The sequence below is a fragment of the Schistocerca americana genome, chromosome X, assembly GCF_021461395.2.
Source record: "Schistocerca americana isolate TAMUIC-IGC-003095 chromosome X, iqSchAmer2.1, whole genome shotgun sequence".
Lineage (NCBI taxonomy): Eukaryota > Metazoa > Arthropoda > Insecta > Orthoptera > Acrididae > Schistocerca > Schistocerca americana.
In genome coordinates, this window is record NC_060130.1 from 622,038,924 (window position 1) to 622,056,934 (window position 18,011).

At 41.2% G+C, this 18,011-nt stretch overlaps 1 protein-coding gene across 1 annotated transcript in view; it reads left to right on the forward strand.

Moving 5' to 3' along the window:
* Window positions 1-17,702, forward strand: part of LOC124555169 (protein SMG7-like) — a 199,961-nt gene extending 182,259 nt beyond the window's left edge. Inside the window, exons 20-21 of the mRNA XM_047128992.1 lie at window positions 12,312-12,518; window positions 15,862-17,702. Coding sequence (XP_046984948.1) covers window positions 12,312-12,518; window positions 15,862-15,957 — 303 coding nt within the window. The 3' untranslated portion in view covers window positions 15,958-17,702. The remainder of the gene's footprint in view (window positions 1-12,311; window positions 12,519-15,861) is intronic.
* The last annotated feature ends 309 nt before the right edge of the window (window positions 17,703-18,011 follow it).

Consider the following 18,011-nt stretch of genomic DNA (forward strand, 5'->3'; position numbering starts at 1 on the left):
AAATCAGAAGGATCTGACTACAAAGATTGCATATTGTGAATGCTATAGGGTCTCCCACCCATGAATTAGCTAGACACCTTGCCTCATTGCTGCAACTTTTTGTTGGTGAAACAGATAATCACATTAAAAATTTATATCATTTCATTGGCAAATTAAAGGAAATGCATGTGGGACAAGGTGATAGCCTTGTTTGTTATGATGGTGTGTCATTATTTAGCACAGTTCCAGTAAACAAAGCTATCTTATGTATAGATGATGATTTTCCAGCAGATATTGTGGAGTTATTCAGACACTGCCTCACCATGACCTATTTTCAATACAATAATGATATTTTACAGACAGATTGATAGGATGGCTGTGGGGAGTCCTCTTAGTCGAGCTGTTGCCAATTTGTATATCGAGAACTTTGAACAACAGGCATTGCACACTGCCAGAAAAAGACCAGCCTGGTGGTAATGCTATGTCGATGATACTTTCACAGTATGGACATGTGGGTCAGAGGAATTTGCTGTCTTCGTAGTACATCTCAACAGTATCAGTCCAAAAATACAATTTACTATGGAGACGAGAATAACGGCCATCTGAATTTCTTGGATGTGTCTGTTATCAACATGGGGATGGTCTGTTGAGCCATAGAGTATACAGAAAAGTCACATGTACTGACCATTACCTGTATAAAGATTCTAACCACCACCCCAGACAAAAAAGAGGGGTGATTAAAACCTTGGTGGATAAGGTGCACAAAATTTGTGAACTGACTGACTTAGAAGATGAGCTTGAACATCTACAGCTGACATTCAAGAAGAATGGTTATTCTAACAAGGAGATAGATAGAATACTTTGCCCTAGGGAGATAATCAGGACTGTTGAGGAATATAAAATTACTCGTAGTTGGTACTACAAAAAGAATTGTTAACACCCGTCTTGAACACATGAGAAATTGCTGCCTAGTACATACTGTAAATGTGCAATAACAGAACATCTTTACCAAGAGGGTGATCATGAAATAAAATTCACTGAGACGAATGTCATATCGAAAACATAGCATTATCATGTGCGTATTTATATAGAGGTTATTGAGACTTCTACACACCATAATAATTTTAACAGAAAAGAGGAAAGTGTTAAAGCAGACAAAATTTGGATGTCAACATTGCAACATAAGAATGATGATTTATTACTTCAATTGAGAATGTTGGTGATACCAGCGACAGTCTCATAGCCGACGCCACATGATAGACTCTGGTGCCCTGTACACTGCCTATATAATCAACACTCCCTTGAGTTCTAGTTGCAGTTTGCCATTTTACGTCCAAAGATGTCTCCTGCAGTCAGAGAGGAAATGTTACGAGAATGTTTTATACATGGGCCACAGCCTAATAGCCCAGAAGTTTTAAATGATGGACTTATTGACAAATAGCAAACACGGATTCAGAAAATATTGTTCTTGTGAAACACAACTAGCTCATTATTGTCATTAAGTAGTGAGTGCTGTCAACAGTTGACATCCAATTGACTCCATATTTTTACATTTCCAGAAGATTTTTGACACCATTCCTGAGGTAACTTCTAACCAAATTGCATGCCTACAGAATATCAACTCAGTTTTGAGACTGGATTCGTGATATACTGTTAGAAAGGTCAAAGCTCATAGTAATTTACAGAAAGTCATTGAGTGAAACAGAAGTAATATCTGGTTTTCCCCAACGAAATGTTTAGGTGCTCTGCTGTTACTGATCAACATAAAAGATGTAGGAGGCAATCTGATCAGCCCTCTTAGATTGTTTACGAAACATTAAAAGACAGCCTCAGATGATCAAAATGGTTTAGAGAAGATATCTGTGTGGTGCAAAAAAGTAGCAGTTGTCTCTAAATAATGAAAATGGTGAAGTCATCTACATGAGTATTTAAAGGAATCCACTAAGTTTCGGTTACACAATAAATCACACATATCTAGAAGTTGTAAAGTTAACTAAGTGCTTAGGGATTATAGTTATTCGTAACTTAAATTGGAATGATCACATAGATAATTTTGTGTGGAATGCAAACCAAAGACTGCAATTTATTGGCAGACACTTAGAGAATGTAACAGATCTACTAAAGGGATTGCTTACAATACACTTGTCAACCATCTTCTGGAGTACTGTTGTGTGGTGTGGGATCCACGTCAGATAGGATTGATGGAGGAATCGAAAAAGTTCAAAGAAGGGCTCATTTTGTATTATCACGAAACAGGGGAGGGTGTGCCACAGATATGATACATGAATTGAGGTGGCAGTCATTAAAACAAAGCCTCTTTTTTAAAATAAATAAATAAGAGAATTCAGAGCTCGCGTGGAAAGATTTGAATGTTCGTTTTAATATATGTATAAGGCACACACATTCTTTACATATATATGTGCCATACAAACACAAAAGGAAAAAATCTGTGCACAAACCACAACTAAGGTATCACCTACTTGGAAATGTACTACAATCCAAATGCCTGATAAGTGCAATGAACGGCTTGAAAATTCCATGTTAAGTCACAAAAAATAAGTATCTAATAATACATGAATGTAATGAAATTAAAGTGCATAAGTCCTCATTCATTCCTGTAACAAAGTACAAGAAGTCAAAACCAACCAAAAGCCTGAAGTAGTTCAGTACATAAGCCCTCCTTGACTCCTGTATTGAAGAAAGAGATGTCTTAAATCAGTATAAGAGTTAGAAGTGTATGCAAAATCACAGTCAATTGCCGGACAACAAAACAACATAAAGATATTCGTAATGTAATCATATAACAATTAAATTACTAATGTATAAAACACAAAGGGGGGGGGGGGGGGGGAGGAGAGATGTGCACAGGCAACCAGTACTAAAAATAATACTGAGTGATTGTGATTATATGCACAATATACCAAGGTAATTTTTAAGCCTTCTGTATAATTGTGTGAACAGAATGTCCATTAATACAGATGTAGGAGGTCATATCAGTTGTGTGTGCCATCCAGAGATTGAGCTGTACAGAAGTTCCACCTTCCTTGAAGTAAGAATAGCATGTAAGTACAGAGGGCATGGAGGGGGTTATAACATAGCTGTAAAATAATAAATGTTACAAAGTACCAAACAACAGTTACTGAAGCCTAACAGATACCTTATATCTTATACACTATTTATTACACAGCTGCCCCCCCCCCCCCCCCCCCCACACACACACACACACACACACTTACTTACTTTAGCCCTTTGTGCTAACATGTTATTCTTACTGAAGTAAGTTATTTTCTACAAGTATGAATTTGTGTGTGGCTAGATATCTAGTTGACACATACAACTGATATGACCTCCAGCATTAGTACTTGACTTTCTGTTCACACATTTGTACAATCATCCATGTTGCTCACATCTCATTTGAGTACACGCCTGGCCACCATGGGGCCCCAGCCATTGCAGCACTACTTCCTTTTCCATACTGCAAGTCTATCTTTCTATTGTGCTTTTCTCCTCTCTATTTTATTTTCCATTGGCTGGCCTTCTTGGTGCTTTTTTTACACCTTTCCATTATCAATTATATGGTCCACTTGTTTGGTTTAACTTGATACTTCCTTTCTAAAGTTTACAGAAGTGTGGATCATGCAGGGATGGTCACCCAGCCCAGCATATATTCCAACTTTGTGCATTTCTCTCTTCGAACCCTTCTTTCTTGTAACAGTACTATGCACAAAACCCAGCATGGTAGCAATTCTGTTAGGGGGTGGGGGGGGTTGGTTATCTGCATGGTGGTTGACCCCTGACTGTTGGTGTCTCAGCTGGAAACTCCCCACGTATGTATGTGGCTGGAGCATGGGGATGCCGGGCAACAGTGTAATGGCCAGATACCCATTGCTGTGGATGGGTGATGTCCATGGGGAGAGTTTCCACTCGGAGTGGGTAGCACCGTGGCAAAAGATTTGGTCATAAGCGAATTAAACTTCCTTCTGCTGGTGGGCACATGGCCCCACCAGTCTCTTCTGAATTTAAGCTGTATTACGATGCGGAGGGGTAGGACTCCAAAATATTACCTTCCCTTTTCTGGCTAAGCCATGAGAGGAACATAGAGCTCAGAGGCAAAGCGAGAAATACTCCCCATTCCCCCAAAACTTGGTTTGTTCTAGGACGGACGAGGATTCCTCTTTTTTTACAAAGCCATTGTTCTTTGTTGAACATACCGAGGACAGGTTTGGGCAAATGGCAGCAATTTCAAAAATTAAAAGTGGCTCAGTTCTGCTTGTTACAAGCTGAGTGATATTCTGTCACTATACCCCCCCCCCCCCCCAATAAAAGCTTGAATATTGCACTGGGTATCATTTTCAACTGAGATGTGCATTAGGTCCATAATGTCCAGCGGAGACCAAAAGACAACAGAATGAGTACTGGTGTCTTCATCTTGGCCTTTGAAGGTGACTCATTGCTTGAGAAGGTCAAGCTGTATAGTTTATTGCTGTGATGTCAAGCTGTATATTCCTCCACCAGTGCAGCACTACAAATGCATGCGATCGATTTGGACACTTGTGTTCGCGTTGCAACACCAGTGCCATCTGTAGGGATTCTGGCTGTCAGTTGCACACGAACACTCCTTGTGCCCCCCCCCCCCCCCCCCCCAAAAAAAAAAAAAAAAAAAAAAAAAATCTATGTCAACTTTGGGGAGCACCATTCCTCCTGTTCACCAGACTGCATCATTTTCAAATGCGAAAAGAAAAATCAAGCAATACAAGACCCTTGACAGCCTCACAGGTCACTATGCTAAGAAGAAATATGTTCACCTACATCTTACAGATATGATACTGGTGTGTGCTTCTGCTATGACAATGTCATCCACTTTAGTGACTGTGCCATCGCCCTTCGTGTCTTCTACATCTAGCCCTCGGGGCTGTCTGACAACACCAACTTCCGTGGTGGTTGGGGGTCCACATCCTGCTACTTTGCCCATATCCCCTTTGGGAGCACCAACTCCCTGTCCACTAGGGACATCAGTCCCCAACCCCTGGCTGGAGAACAACACTATCCTCCAGCAACCCTTAACATGAAGGGTTCCCTCGGGATGTTCCTTCAACAGGCGTCTCCTGTCCTGCAACTAGGTGCCAGTCGGTTGCTGAAGGAGCCACAGTTTACATTTCGTAGGGCTTTGTATTCCTCGTCTGCCCCATTATTTAGGTCAGACAAGCCCTCGCAGAAGTCTAAATCGCCTAAGAACAAGAAGTAGTAGCCTTCCAAAAAGAGGGAAATTCTTATGGCCTCCATGCTGCTGTTCCGCCTCCATTCCATCTCTGTATCCAAGGCAGCATTCTTGATGCTTCCTATAGCCCTGGACTCCCACCCCTCCATGCACTCTGATTCAGAACAAATGTGTATTGATGGTGTATCTTTACAACCAGTGACAGCAGGTGGCACTGAGGCATAACCTGCCTCCTTGGTCCCTTTATGCCCCCAACCCCCTCCCCCAAGATATTGATAGCATGATCCTCTAGTGAAATTGCAACAGTTTTTTTCCCTGTCACTTGGCTAAGTTACATCATCTTTTGTGCACTTCCCTTGTTTATTTTCATCGACCTCTTGGAAACTTGTTTCCCAGCAATGTGGACCACTACCCTCTGCGGCTATCGGGGTTATTTTAAGAACCACACTGACTATGAAAGAGCATCTGATGGTGTTTGCACTTGCATTCTGGACTCTATCCACAGCAAACATGTCCCACTCAACACGACTATGGAGTCCGTGGCTGTTTGTGTGGAGACATCTCTGGAATTTACCATCTATTATGCATATCTCCTTCCTGTTGATGAAGGGTCCCAAAACACATTGACTGCACCATTTTATGAGGTCCCCCCCCCCCTCACCCCCACCCTTCCTAATATTGGGTGACTTCAGTGCCCGCAGCCCTTTCTGAGGTGGAGCTAAGACCACTGGCCACAGTAAAGCTGTCAAAAACTTGCTCGCAGAGCTCGACCTTTGCCTATTGAATACTGGTATTCTCATACTCAGGTCTTCCGTCCATCTATTGGAGAGGCCATGATAACCAGTGCGACATTGATCATTTTCCAGTCGTTTTGACTCTGCCTTGGCATCAGTTGCCTGGATGTACACCCAGATGGGGTCCCTCCCAAGCTGATTGCGATACTTTCACTACTGCCATCGCCCTTCACATATTGCCACATGGAGGTATTGATGAGGTTGTCCAGAGTACGATTGAAGCCATTCGATTGGCAGCTGACTTGGCAGTCCTGTACCTTGGTGGACTCCCAAAATCTCCATGGCCATTAGAGATCACAGGCTGGCTCTCCAACGTCGTAAGCGAGATCTTTTGATGGAGCACCTCATTGCCTTTAAATGGTGTGGTGCCTTGTAAAACGACAGAAACGAGAATGCTGGGAGCAGGACGTTGCTACCATTGGATCACATACCACTCCTTCACAGGTTTGGGTGAAGATTTGACATATCTGTGGACACCATTACCCACAGGTGTAGCTGGTATCTCTATGAATGGTGATGTATACATTGATCCAGATGCTCTTGCCAAACATTTTGCTCTTCATTATGCTTGAACTTCGGCATCTGAGAATTATCAGCCTGCATTTTGTGTCCTCAAACAGTGGGTAGAGAGAATTCCTTTTACTGCACATCACCTGGAACCTTATAATGATCCGTTCAGTGAGTAGGAATTCCTCAGTGCCCTATCCCTTTGCCCTGACTTTTGCATCTACTGTTGCTCCTCAACTGTGGGTGTTGAACACTGACTGCGTGGTGCCATATGAAAGATGCAGTCCTTGACCCTCATGTTCAGCTTCCAGTTTTCCACTGCCAAGACATGAGTCATACACTTCTGTCGTCATCGTACTGTCCATCCCCAACCTGAACTATGCCTCGAGGACCAAATGCTCAATGTGGTGGAGTTATATAGTTTTTTGGGATTGGTCTTCGATCCCCAGTTGATGTGGTTTCCCCATCTTCACCACATTAACCAAATGTGCTAGTCGCATCTTAATACTTTTGCTGTCTCAATAACACCAGCTGGGATGCAGACCACTGTACACTTCTGCACCTCTACAAAGCTCTAATCCTATCACATCTTGATTGTGGGAGCCTGACGTATGGCTTAGTATCACCCTCAGCATTATGGATTCTGGACCCAAATACACCATTTTGGTGTCCGACTTGTGACAGGTGGCTTTCGGACCAGCCCTGTGAACAGTGTACTCGTGGAGGTGGGTGTTCCTCTCCTACAGATCAGTTGCCCACAGCTGCTGCTCAGCTATGCAATACACATACACTGCTCCCCTGAGCATCCAAACTACCATGTCCTTTTTCCTGGTAGAGAGAGCTACCTCCCACAACAGAAGCCAGAGTCTGGAGTCATGATCAGAATTCACATGTGGAGGCTCTGCTCTGAAGCCCATCTATCTCCTGTCACCTCATGTCATGGAGAACAAGGAGAAATCACATGCACCCCCGTGGTGTGTATCCTGGTCTTAGATCTGCCTTGACCTCTTCTTTGGAATGAAAGACTCAGTAGAGCTATGGGTTTTCGCCACCTGTCCCGGGACGTCCTTGATACATTTCCAGGCTCAGACATGGTATACACTGATGACACCACAGACAAACCAGTTTTGCCTACACACATGCAAGATGTAGTGACTATGCTCTCTGCCAGATGGATGCAGCGTAATCACTGCAGAATTAGTGACCTTTGCTTGAGCCCTCAACTGCCTTTGTTCTTGCAGTGGCAAGTCATTCTTAATCAACAGTGACTCCTTGAGTATTCAGTCTCTCAATCAGTGTTTTCTATGACACCATTGGTTGTAACTACCCAGGATCTCCTGTTGTATGACCTCCACTAACACTTGACAGTCATTTGTCTCAGGGGGGAGCCTTGGTCACATTGGGATACCAGAAAATTAAGATGCTGACTGGTTGGGGAAGTTGGCTACCAAGATACCAACTTTGGAAATGGGGGTGCCAGGATAATTGTTGGAGGCTTGTAATATGGGTTGGTGTCCCTGGTTTCTTCGAATAAACTGCGAACCATAAAGGAGACCGCAACTGTGTGGCAGTCTTCCCTTTGTGGTTCTGGCAGGGAATCTGCTGCCTTCTGATAGCTTCGCATTGGTCACACTTGGCTAACCCAGGGCCACATCCTCCAAAGTGAGGATCCACCCCTCTGCCAGTGTTGTGCCTGTCTCACTGTGGCTCACATCCTATTGGACTGCCCTAATTTGCCCATCTTACAGCAAAACCTTAAACTTGCTAACATGCTACATCTGGTGGAAGCAGACAACACCAAAGCAGCTGATTTGGTTTTACATTTTACCCGTGACAGTGATTTTTACACATCCGTATGACGTAGGACACATTAGCTTTGTCGGCCAATTAAGGGGTTGGAGCCCCCCCCCCCAGCAGTCTGGCTTCTGTCCTTCCCACCTTTTTTATTCTTGTTATTCTTTGGCATCTGTCGTTGGTTGATAGACACATCGTCAATGTTCTCTTTATCTTCTGCCTGTGGCTAGTTTTCTTGTAGTGTAGAGAGTGTGTCCCCAGTCACACGTGTCCCAGGAGCCTCCAGCTGCTTTCTTGGCAGGTATATCCCTACGTTCATCATGGCAATTTTTACTGATTTACTTTTATACCAACTTACAACATAGTGTTAGGGGTAGGAATGGTTCTCTCTTAACTATGCACATGTAATGTCTTTGTCAGTATGATCTTTGGCTTATGTTTGGGACGTGTTGGATCATACTTGTATGCTGGACTGCCAGTGTTTTGGGTGCTGTTGGTCAAGCTATTGCTTTGGTACTATAGCTCTAAATCAAATGTATTCACATTTTGACCATGACCATTTTATCCTTCATACATGAAGGCATGCATGTCATGTTGCCATTGTAAATTTTTTCTTAAGTATCTGAAGTTTAACTGGATACTTTTGTTGGATTTTGTATCCTCTGTTGGTGTTTCATTACTTTATCTTCTGGTTTGCCATTTGTAGGGTCCTGGGTAGCACGAGGATGATAAGTGACCGAAACAGGCTGTAAACAAATTGACTTACAAGGATGAAGTGCATCTGCTGTTCTGAAATACACTGGTATCCAAAATTAAAGCAACAAACAGAAATTTTGTAAGGTTGCGTTATTTTGCCACAAAACATTATGAACAGGAGGTTGCCAAGTAGAAACAATGTAAAGAATACAGAAAGTAAACGATTACAACATGCATAATGGATTCCAACATGCATAATGGTAGACGAAAATGTCTTCCAACTTAACGAATTTACACACGCATTCCAACAACTGGTTAATGTGCTCAATATAGGGTGTGACGACCTTTGGCAGCAATACAGGCTTGACAATAATGAGGCGTGCTGTGAATTATGTCATCAATCTCATGTTGGTGCCGTAACATCCGTTCTTTCAGCAGAGCTGCTCACAAGTCTTGGAGAGTGTATGGCAGATACTGACATGATGCAACCCATCTCCCTAGTACATCCCAGTCATGCTTTATGGGATTCAAATCAGGAGAGTGAGCAGGCCATGCCACGCCACATGTGCAGTATCTTCCATTTCCAAGAAAACTTCAACCACCCACGCTCCATGAGGTCGAGTATTATCTCCCATCATTACGAAGTGTGGTCTCACAGTATCTTGCACTTGAGGTCCCAAGATCTTGTCACAATACCTGACAGCAGTTAAAACTTGACAATTTCACCCGTACAATTTCATAAAGAGGTGTTATAGTGGTCAATATAATATTTGCCCTCAGCATTAGGGATCCTCCTTGATATCAGTCTCTTTCCACAATGTTTGGGTGTCAAAATAGGACTCTAGTTCCCTCCAGATGCGAATCCATTGAGAATCACTATCCAGACCAAATTGGGACTCATCTTTGAAAAGAACATTGATCCACTGTTCGACTGTTCAGATGGCATGTTGACAACTCCACTCTAGACATTCCCTTCTGTGAAGACGCATCAGATGTACACATACAGAAGTTCTCTGACAATAAAGGTCACTCTGTCGAAGTCTTCTGTAAACTGTTTGCCTCGATACAAAACATCCAGTGGATGCTACGAGATCAGATGCCAGTTGCTGTGCAGTTCTAAGGCACTACCGTCATGCTCGTACAGCCAAATAATGGTCATCTCTTGCTGATGTCACACGTCGGCCGTACCCTGGTTTTCAGGATATAGTTTTGGTCCCTCTAAACTGTCACCACACCCAAGGAACAACAGAACAATTCACATTAAGCCATTGGGCCTTATCGGTTTGCAACTGCCCTGCTCCCATTATTCCTATGGCCCTCCACCACATAAAGTCTCGTAGGCGTCTTCTCTGTGCCATACTACACTGTCTGTGACTGTGTACTGTGTACACAGTGATTGTGGATGTAGGACTACCCGGCAGACGCTACCCTGTTTGATAGGAGCCCTGACTTCATTACCATGGTTGTCCATTGACCAGAATCTTCCATGCAGAACACAATCATACCGACATCTGTTGACAGCTTGTATCATTATGTTATGAATTAAAGACAGGATGGAGAAATAGTGCTTAGTTGCTTTAGTTTTGGACACCAGTGTAGTTCATCAGGGGTGTTAGATTAGACTCTGATAATTTTCACAAAACCAAATGTGATAAGTCTGTGTCACAACTAGGGGTGACTTGTTCTTAAGGGCCAGAAATTTTGTGATATAGTTTTATTCTGTGTATTTTTTCAGTATGGTATCAAACGATTTGAGTATGATTTGATTTAGGTGTAGCAAGAGTTATAGAGACCAGAAGTAATTGGGGCCCAGTTTCCACTGCTATGTTGCAGAGAGAAACAATGTTAACTCTGAACTGCCAGTAGTCAGGTCAAGTCTTGCCATTACTACTCACTCTCACCTTCCATCAGCGTATCCTTCCACAGCGATGAATCAGATTTCCTGTCCCCACCCAATTCAGCGAATGCAGAGGGCCAGTGTTAGGTGACCCATACTCCCTCCTCTGTGCAATATATAGTTATGTGAAAAGTTGTGGTTAACAGTGAGTGAGCAGAAACAAAAGTTATTTTATTTCTATTGCGTGTTATTTCATGGTGAAGGACTTTGGACAACAGTTGGCTGTAAGGATGTAAACCATTTAAGTGACTGAATTAAGAATAATGAGGAAAGTGCTTGTAAAAACAAAATGTTTAATACCATTAACATTGCTGCATAGATTGATTCAGGGTATAAAATGTCAGTACAAAACCATAATTAATTAGTTACAGAGAACACACTCATTAAGTCTAGTAGTAGTGTGTGTAACATTTTGTGTAACTGGTGAGTTAGTGCTAAGTGCTTCTGTTGAATTCTCTATTATTGCTGTGTTAATGAACTATACTTATCACTATAGGTGAATGTTTTTTCTTGTGTGTGTTTTAAGATACTTTATCATCTGATTCCATCACATGTGAATCTGTAGTCACAATTATACTGTAAGGATGCTAATTAGAGTCCAAATTATGATGCAGATTTCAGATATATGGTCTATAGCTCCAAAATTAACTTCACACACACTGAAGATGGGAATTTCATTCTGTCTAGGTAGAGTTCTTGAAAGTATGATCAATGCCTTCTAGAGAGATTCACCTTCCATTGGGATGTTATAATAAGAATAAAAACTTAAGTTATGTAATATTTCTCAAATTTACAGACAGTGGATATATATAATCATGTGACTAATAATATGTTTGCAAGTCATGATACTAATTAGTATAAAAAAAATCACCCAGTCGGTTTTGGCACACTATTACCATTGACAGGTGGAGAGTATTCACGAAAATGTTTTATCAAAAGCTATAGAAAATATTTCTCTGTACTTCAACATAAAAAACAACAAACTCAATCTTACCAAATTATAATTACCTTTCATTGTAGAATGAGTTTACATATCGTGCAATTAAATGCATTGACATTTTGCTAAAGTTGGGTTTATTAGTGTTGAAATTTGTGTTTACAGAACTAGTGTCTATAGCTTTTCATGAAACATTTATATGAAAACTTATCTATTTGTGGCATAGAGCATGTGGTATAGAGTCTGTCTCTTGGGCTACATGTTTCAAAATTGGTGTTATTTATTGGATAGAGGCACTTTCATGCATTTTATGTATAGCTCCAGGTTGTCTTTGTCTACAGGTATAAATTATAATCATTAACTCATTCCATTCTGAGTTGAAGATTAAATGTCAATTCTAACTGTTCCTGTTGTAAAGACAGTGAAAATACTAAACAAAATAAAAGTTTTAATGATTATGGTATTAATGAATTGTTCCATCTGTTGCAGGTAACAGCATGTAATATAGGTAGCTATGCTCCTGGTGGTTCATTATTCCCTATGCCTACCCGTCATTCTGGACCTGGTGGGGACAACACGTATAGCCTGTTTAGTTCAACACAGTGGGCCACTCCATCAACAACTCAGTCATCGCAGCAGGGAATGAGCTTTGGTGGCCTGATGAGTGCTAGTGGATCAAGTGGACTTGGAACTCAGGTGTGTGACCCTTTTTTTCCACTTACTGTTTTGAGGAGGGGCAGCAAGATTAGGAAAATGTTATCTCATGGCAGTGGCTGAAAAAGTAAAATGAAATTTGCATCACAAGTGAATTATCAGTCACAAAATGGATGAATGAAGTGGGCAAGAGGAGGCATGGAGATTCTTGGTGGTTTGCGCAAGTTGATTCCCAGAGAGTCAGTACTGAATGCAGTTGTGAATCAGTAATTGAAGATTGATAATAGTAGGATAAGAAGGTAGAGATGTAATGTGTTGCATAAGTTTCCAGTCCAAATTTACTACATCAGTTTGTGGATCTTAGCATGTACCATAGAATTTCTGTCTTGATATGTAAATGAAGGTAGCCTTCTGCCTAGAGCTTTTTTAATGTCACACACACACACACACACACACACACACACACACACACACACACACACACCCATGACCACTATCTCCAGCTAGAATGAAATGGTGTAGTGTCTAACGGAAGCAGGAATCCAGAGTTGGGTGGGTGGGTGGGGAGAGAAAGGGATAGTAGGATATGGGTGGGGGCAGAGAAGTCAGCAATGCCTGGCAGAGCATGCAGGGAATAGATAATGGCAGGACAAGGCTGGCTGTGGGGGAGGTAGGATGTTGACCTCTCTGATGGCTCCAGCCACACCTTTGTCCACATTAAATAAACGCACCAACAGCACCTGCATATTGACAATTTCCATCCCTTCCATGCCATAAAATCCCTCCCCTACAGCTTGGCTACCCTGGGACAGCATATTTGCAGTGACGAGAACTCCCTCGTCCAGTATGCTGAAGGTATCGCAAAGGCTTTCACAGACAGGCACTATCCCCCAGACCTAGTCTGCAAACAGATTTCCCATGCCATGTCACTACACACTCTCACTCCACTCTCAAGAACCAGCTACAAATAAGTGTCCCTCCCCCCCCACCCCCCCCCCCCCCCACCCCCCATGCCATACCCTGAAATGAAGGACATCCTACCAAAGATCCTTTCCACTCTTCCTAAACCAGTGTTCCATCACCCTCCCAACCTCCACAGCATCCTGGTCCATCCCTGTGCCACTCCCAATCCCAGCCTCTTGCCATAGACATAATATTCCAGTGGAAGACCCAGGTGTGAGACCTGCAGTATCCACCTACCCAGCGCTTCCTATTTCAGCTATGCCACAGGCTTGTTGTATCCAATCAGAGGCCAGGCCAACTATGAAAGCAGCCATGACATACAACAACTCAGCTGCAGTCATCATACAGCTTTGTATGTTGGTATGATTACCAACCAGCTGTCCACCAGGATGAATGGCCATTGTCAAACTGTGGCCAAGAACAAAGTGGACCACCCTGTGGCACAACATGCAGCCAATCGTAACACGGTTGATTTTAGTGACTGCTTCACAACCCAGCCCATCTGGGCCCTCCCCTCACCAGCTTTCCGGAACTGTGAAGATGGGAGTTATCCTTAAATCACATTCTCTACTCCCAAAAACAGCAAAATGTTTTGACAATCAATATTATAGGTGATAGCTTTGCTTTTCTTGTGGTCATACTGTTTGTATATTAATTTAAACCATGAACTTTTCCTAGTTGTGTGTTCGCACTACTTGACAGTAATGTTACTATGGGCTGACTACACCGCATGTCCTATGCTCTGAAAATCTGCTGTCATTGGCTTGCAAGATCACGTGACATAAGCTATGATTGTCTAATAAAAGCACGTTGCAATTTTGATTTCAGTGCTTTGGAGGCTACTGTGCTGTTAAGTACAGAAATTCGTGTTTATACTTTCGTAATACAAAAGTACACACTGTAAATGTTGCCCAGCGTCAAAGTTCTTTCCAAAACGCATTGTTTTTTACTGGAACGAGTTTTACAGCTTGGAGGGAACGTATATAGTCACTTAAGATGGAAAAAATTTATTTTCACTCAAGTAAAAGTGTATTTTTAAACCAGGAAATCCAAGACCTAAGACAGCTGCCCAGATTCTCCCAAATCATTTATATAGATAAGGAACAGCAAAGGGCCTATAACACTACCTTGGGGAATGCCAGAAATCACTTCTGTTTTATTCAATGACTTTCCGTCAATTACTACAAAATGTGACTCCTGTCAGAGAAGTCACAAATCCAGTCACATAACGGAGACGATATTCCATAAGCACGCAATTTCACAATAAGCTGCTTGTGTGATATAGTGTCAAAAGCCTTCTGGAAATCAAGAAATACAGAATCAATCTGAAATCTCTTGTCAACAGCACTCAACACTTCATGTGAATAAAGAGCTAGTTGTGTCTCACAAGAACGATGTTTTCTAAACCCCTGTTGGCTGTGTGTGATTTTCTTCAAGGTAATTCATAATGTTCAAACACAAATTATGTTCCAGAATCCTGCTGCGTATCAACGTTAATAATATGGGCCTGTAATTTAGTGGATTACACCTATTACTTTTCTTGAATATTGGTGTGACCTGTGTAACTTTCCAGTCTTTGGGTCGGATCTTTCGTCGAGCAAACAGTTGTACATGACTGTCGAGTATGGAGCTAATGCATCAGCATATTTTGAAAGGAACCTAATTGGTATACAGTCTGGTCCAGAAGACTTGCTTTTATTAAGTGATTTAAGTTGCTTCACTACTCTGAGGATATTTACTTCTGCGTTACCCATGTTGGCAGCTGTTCTTGATTCGAATTCTGGAATATTTACTTCATCTTCTTTTGTGAAGGTATTTTGGAAGGCTGTGTTTAGTAACTCTGCTTTGACAGCACTGTCTTCGATAGTATTTCCGTTGCTATTGGGCGTAGAAGGCATTGATTGTTTCTTGCTGCTAACATACTTCACATACGACCCGAATCTCTTTGGATTTTCTGCCACGTTTCGAGACAAAATTTCATTGGGGAAACTGTTACAGGCATCTCACATTGAAGTCCGCACTGAATTTCGAGCTTCTGTAAAAGATCGCCAGTCTTTGGGATTTTGCGTCTGTTTAGATTTGGCATGTTTGTTCCATTGTTTTTGCAAGAGTGTTCTGACCCGTTTTGTGTACCAAGGAGGATCAGCTCCATCGTTTGTTAATTTATTTGTTATAAGTCTCTCAATTGCTGCCGATACTATTTCTCTTAATTCAAGCCACATCTGGTCTATGCTTATATTATTAATTTGGAAGGAGTGGAGATTGTCTCTCAGGAAGGTGGTTTGATGAACCCTTTTCCAGGCACTTAAATGTGATTTGCAGAGTATCGATGTAGATGTAGATATACTTAAACTCCTGTATAATGTAAGTATTCTGAGGAGAAAGGTATTCTTAACACTCAATTGCCAATTTTGTGTTGCAGTCATTGTGGTCAGGACCAGGCCCATCCCCACTCGAGAGACTTCTGGAGCAACAAAAGCGACTTCGTGAAGGACCAGCTTCAAAAAAGGGAACTTGAAACACTAGCATAATTGTTTATTCAGGAATATAACAAATGTGGCATTAATCTTAACTACATATAATTGCCAGATTTTTGAAGCATGAAAATAATTGTGATGCCTGGTAAATGTAATGAAATGCTGTATCGCTGTGTTATTTAAAGTCAACAAAATGCAGTGATCCATACTTTATAATACAGTACCTAAAGTATAGCTATAAGTGTCAGGCAAGTATAGGTTTCATGTTTTGCACTTGGAGTCGATTAATATTGATCTTTTCTTCTGAGGCTAAGTACAGTGTATGTAATGAGGTGAACATACTACATTCAAGCCATCCAAATGAAGAAAAGATGCTCGTGTGCAGCATGCACCCGGTAAGTTCATAGGGTAATGGTGCTGTAAGCTTTCAGTCTGAGAGTACCAGAAATACTTGATACAGTATTGTTGAACCACGTAAAAACAACTGAGGCACATATGAATTGACTGCTTTTTATGAAAGATTGAATTTCAGTTGAGACTCCCTTGCTACCCAAGCTGGCACTAGATTTTTTCCTTATCAAAATTGTTTCTTGGGAAATGGGAGTTGTAAATACAAGATTGTTTACAGACATTGAATTGGGTGTCAGTAGATGTTGTCTTTCCTCATACAAGTTGGTAACAACTCAGTTTTAAGTATTACCTAGTGTATGACAAGTTTGTAATATGGCAAAGCTTAAAACAGATGAATTTTAGGTGTAACAGAGCTTCTGACAAACAAGTTTTAGTTGTGGAGAGTATGTGAAAAGAGATGTTCTATAAACAGTTGACAAACGAGGTACATTGTCAGAGAACAGTCAATGATTTAGTTAAGTTGCATTGAAGCATGCACCAAGTGTACAGATGGAAACAATTGTAACAGTTCTGTGCTTTTTGTGGTTAACATGGTGACCAAAAATTAAACTTTTGTCAGAATATTCGCTCAGTCAGTGGCAAACAGTAAGTAGCATTTTATTTTGTCCAGTACCAGTTGTTTTGGTGCTGTTCCAAAACTCCTTTTGAAACATTCCTTTCAGTGTGTGTGTCAGTCTGTTATGAAGTACTGTGTGTTAAGATTTAAGACCACTGTGTTACTCAGTTTTGTTGTCTTGACTTCAAAAGAACTATGCTCTTTATAAGCTGAAATTTTTAATGTCTGATATTTTCTATGTAGTTTCATTGGCTAATATTTTAGTGTGCATGGGAAGTCACGTGACGGATATTATGTGGTTACTTATCAGGCTTTTGCTCTAACTTACGTAGAGAGTTCTCTAGCACCAATGAAAAGTTTTCTTAAATGTTGCTTGTAAAAAGAGGATTTTGTTAAATCTTAAATCCTTTTGTCTCATATTTTGTCAGTTCCAATAATGTAAAATGATTTATTTGCAGTAATTCAAATACTTAAAGATATGTATCTGAGCTAATGAAACATGTACACACTTTTCCATCTAAGCATATCTTTCACAATTGATGTGAACACTGTGGTGTAAAAAATGAAAATGTATACTATACCGCCCTACCAGTTGTTGTACTGATGTTTTAAAGGCTGATATAAATGTTGAACAATCATATAGTATGCTTTATAAATTTCTAAAGAGGAAAACAGAAAGCGAAAGATAAACATGAATGACATTGATAAAATAGCATGTACTTATCAAAAATGGACCACAATAAGAGGTAATGGAAACTTGACTCTCTGCATCAAAGAGTCCTTCTTTGCAGTCAAGTGCACAAAAAAGAGTAATGGGGAGGAGAGTTGGGGGAAAGGGGGGGGGGGTGTCAGAATAGCCTAGCACCTGGAAATTTTCAACGGATTTGATGCAAATTGAGTACGTCGCTGCAAATATCATGATCTTGAACTACTGAACCATATGTTCCTGCACTCAGTCCTGTTGCTCTGTGCCACATTTTTCTTTGTTGCTTTATCTTTTCCTAGTGAGAGAATAGGCACTGTGGTAAGACATTGGTTTTCCATAGTATCACTAATCTTTCTTCCTTTTCATCATCCTTCACTTCATTACTGTCTCTCTTCCTAATTTTATTCTGTTGTCTTCCCACA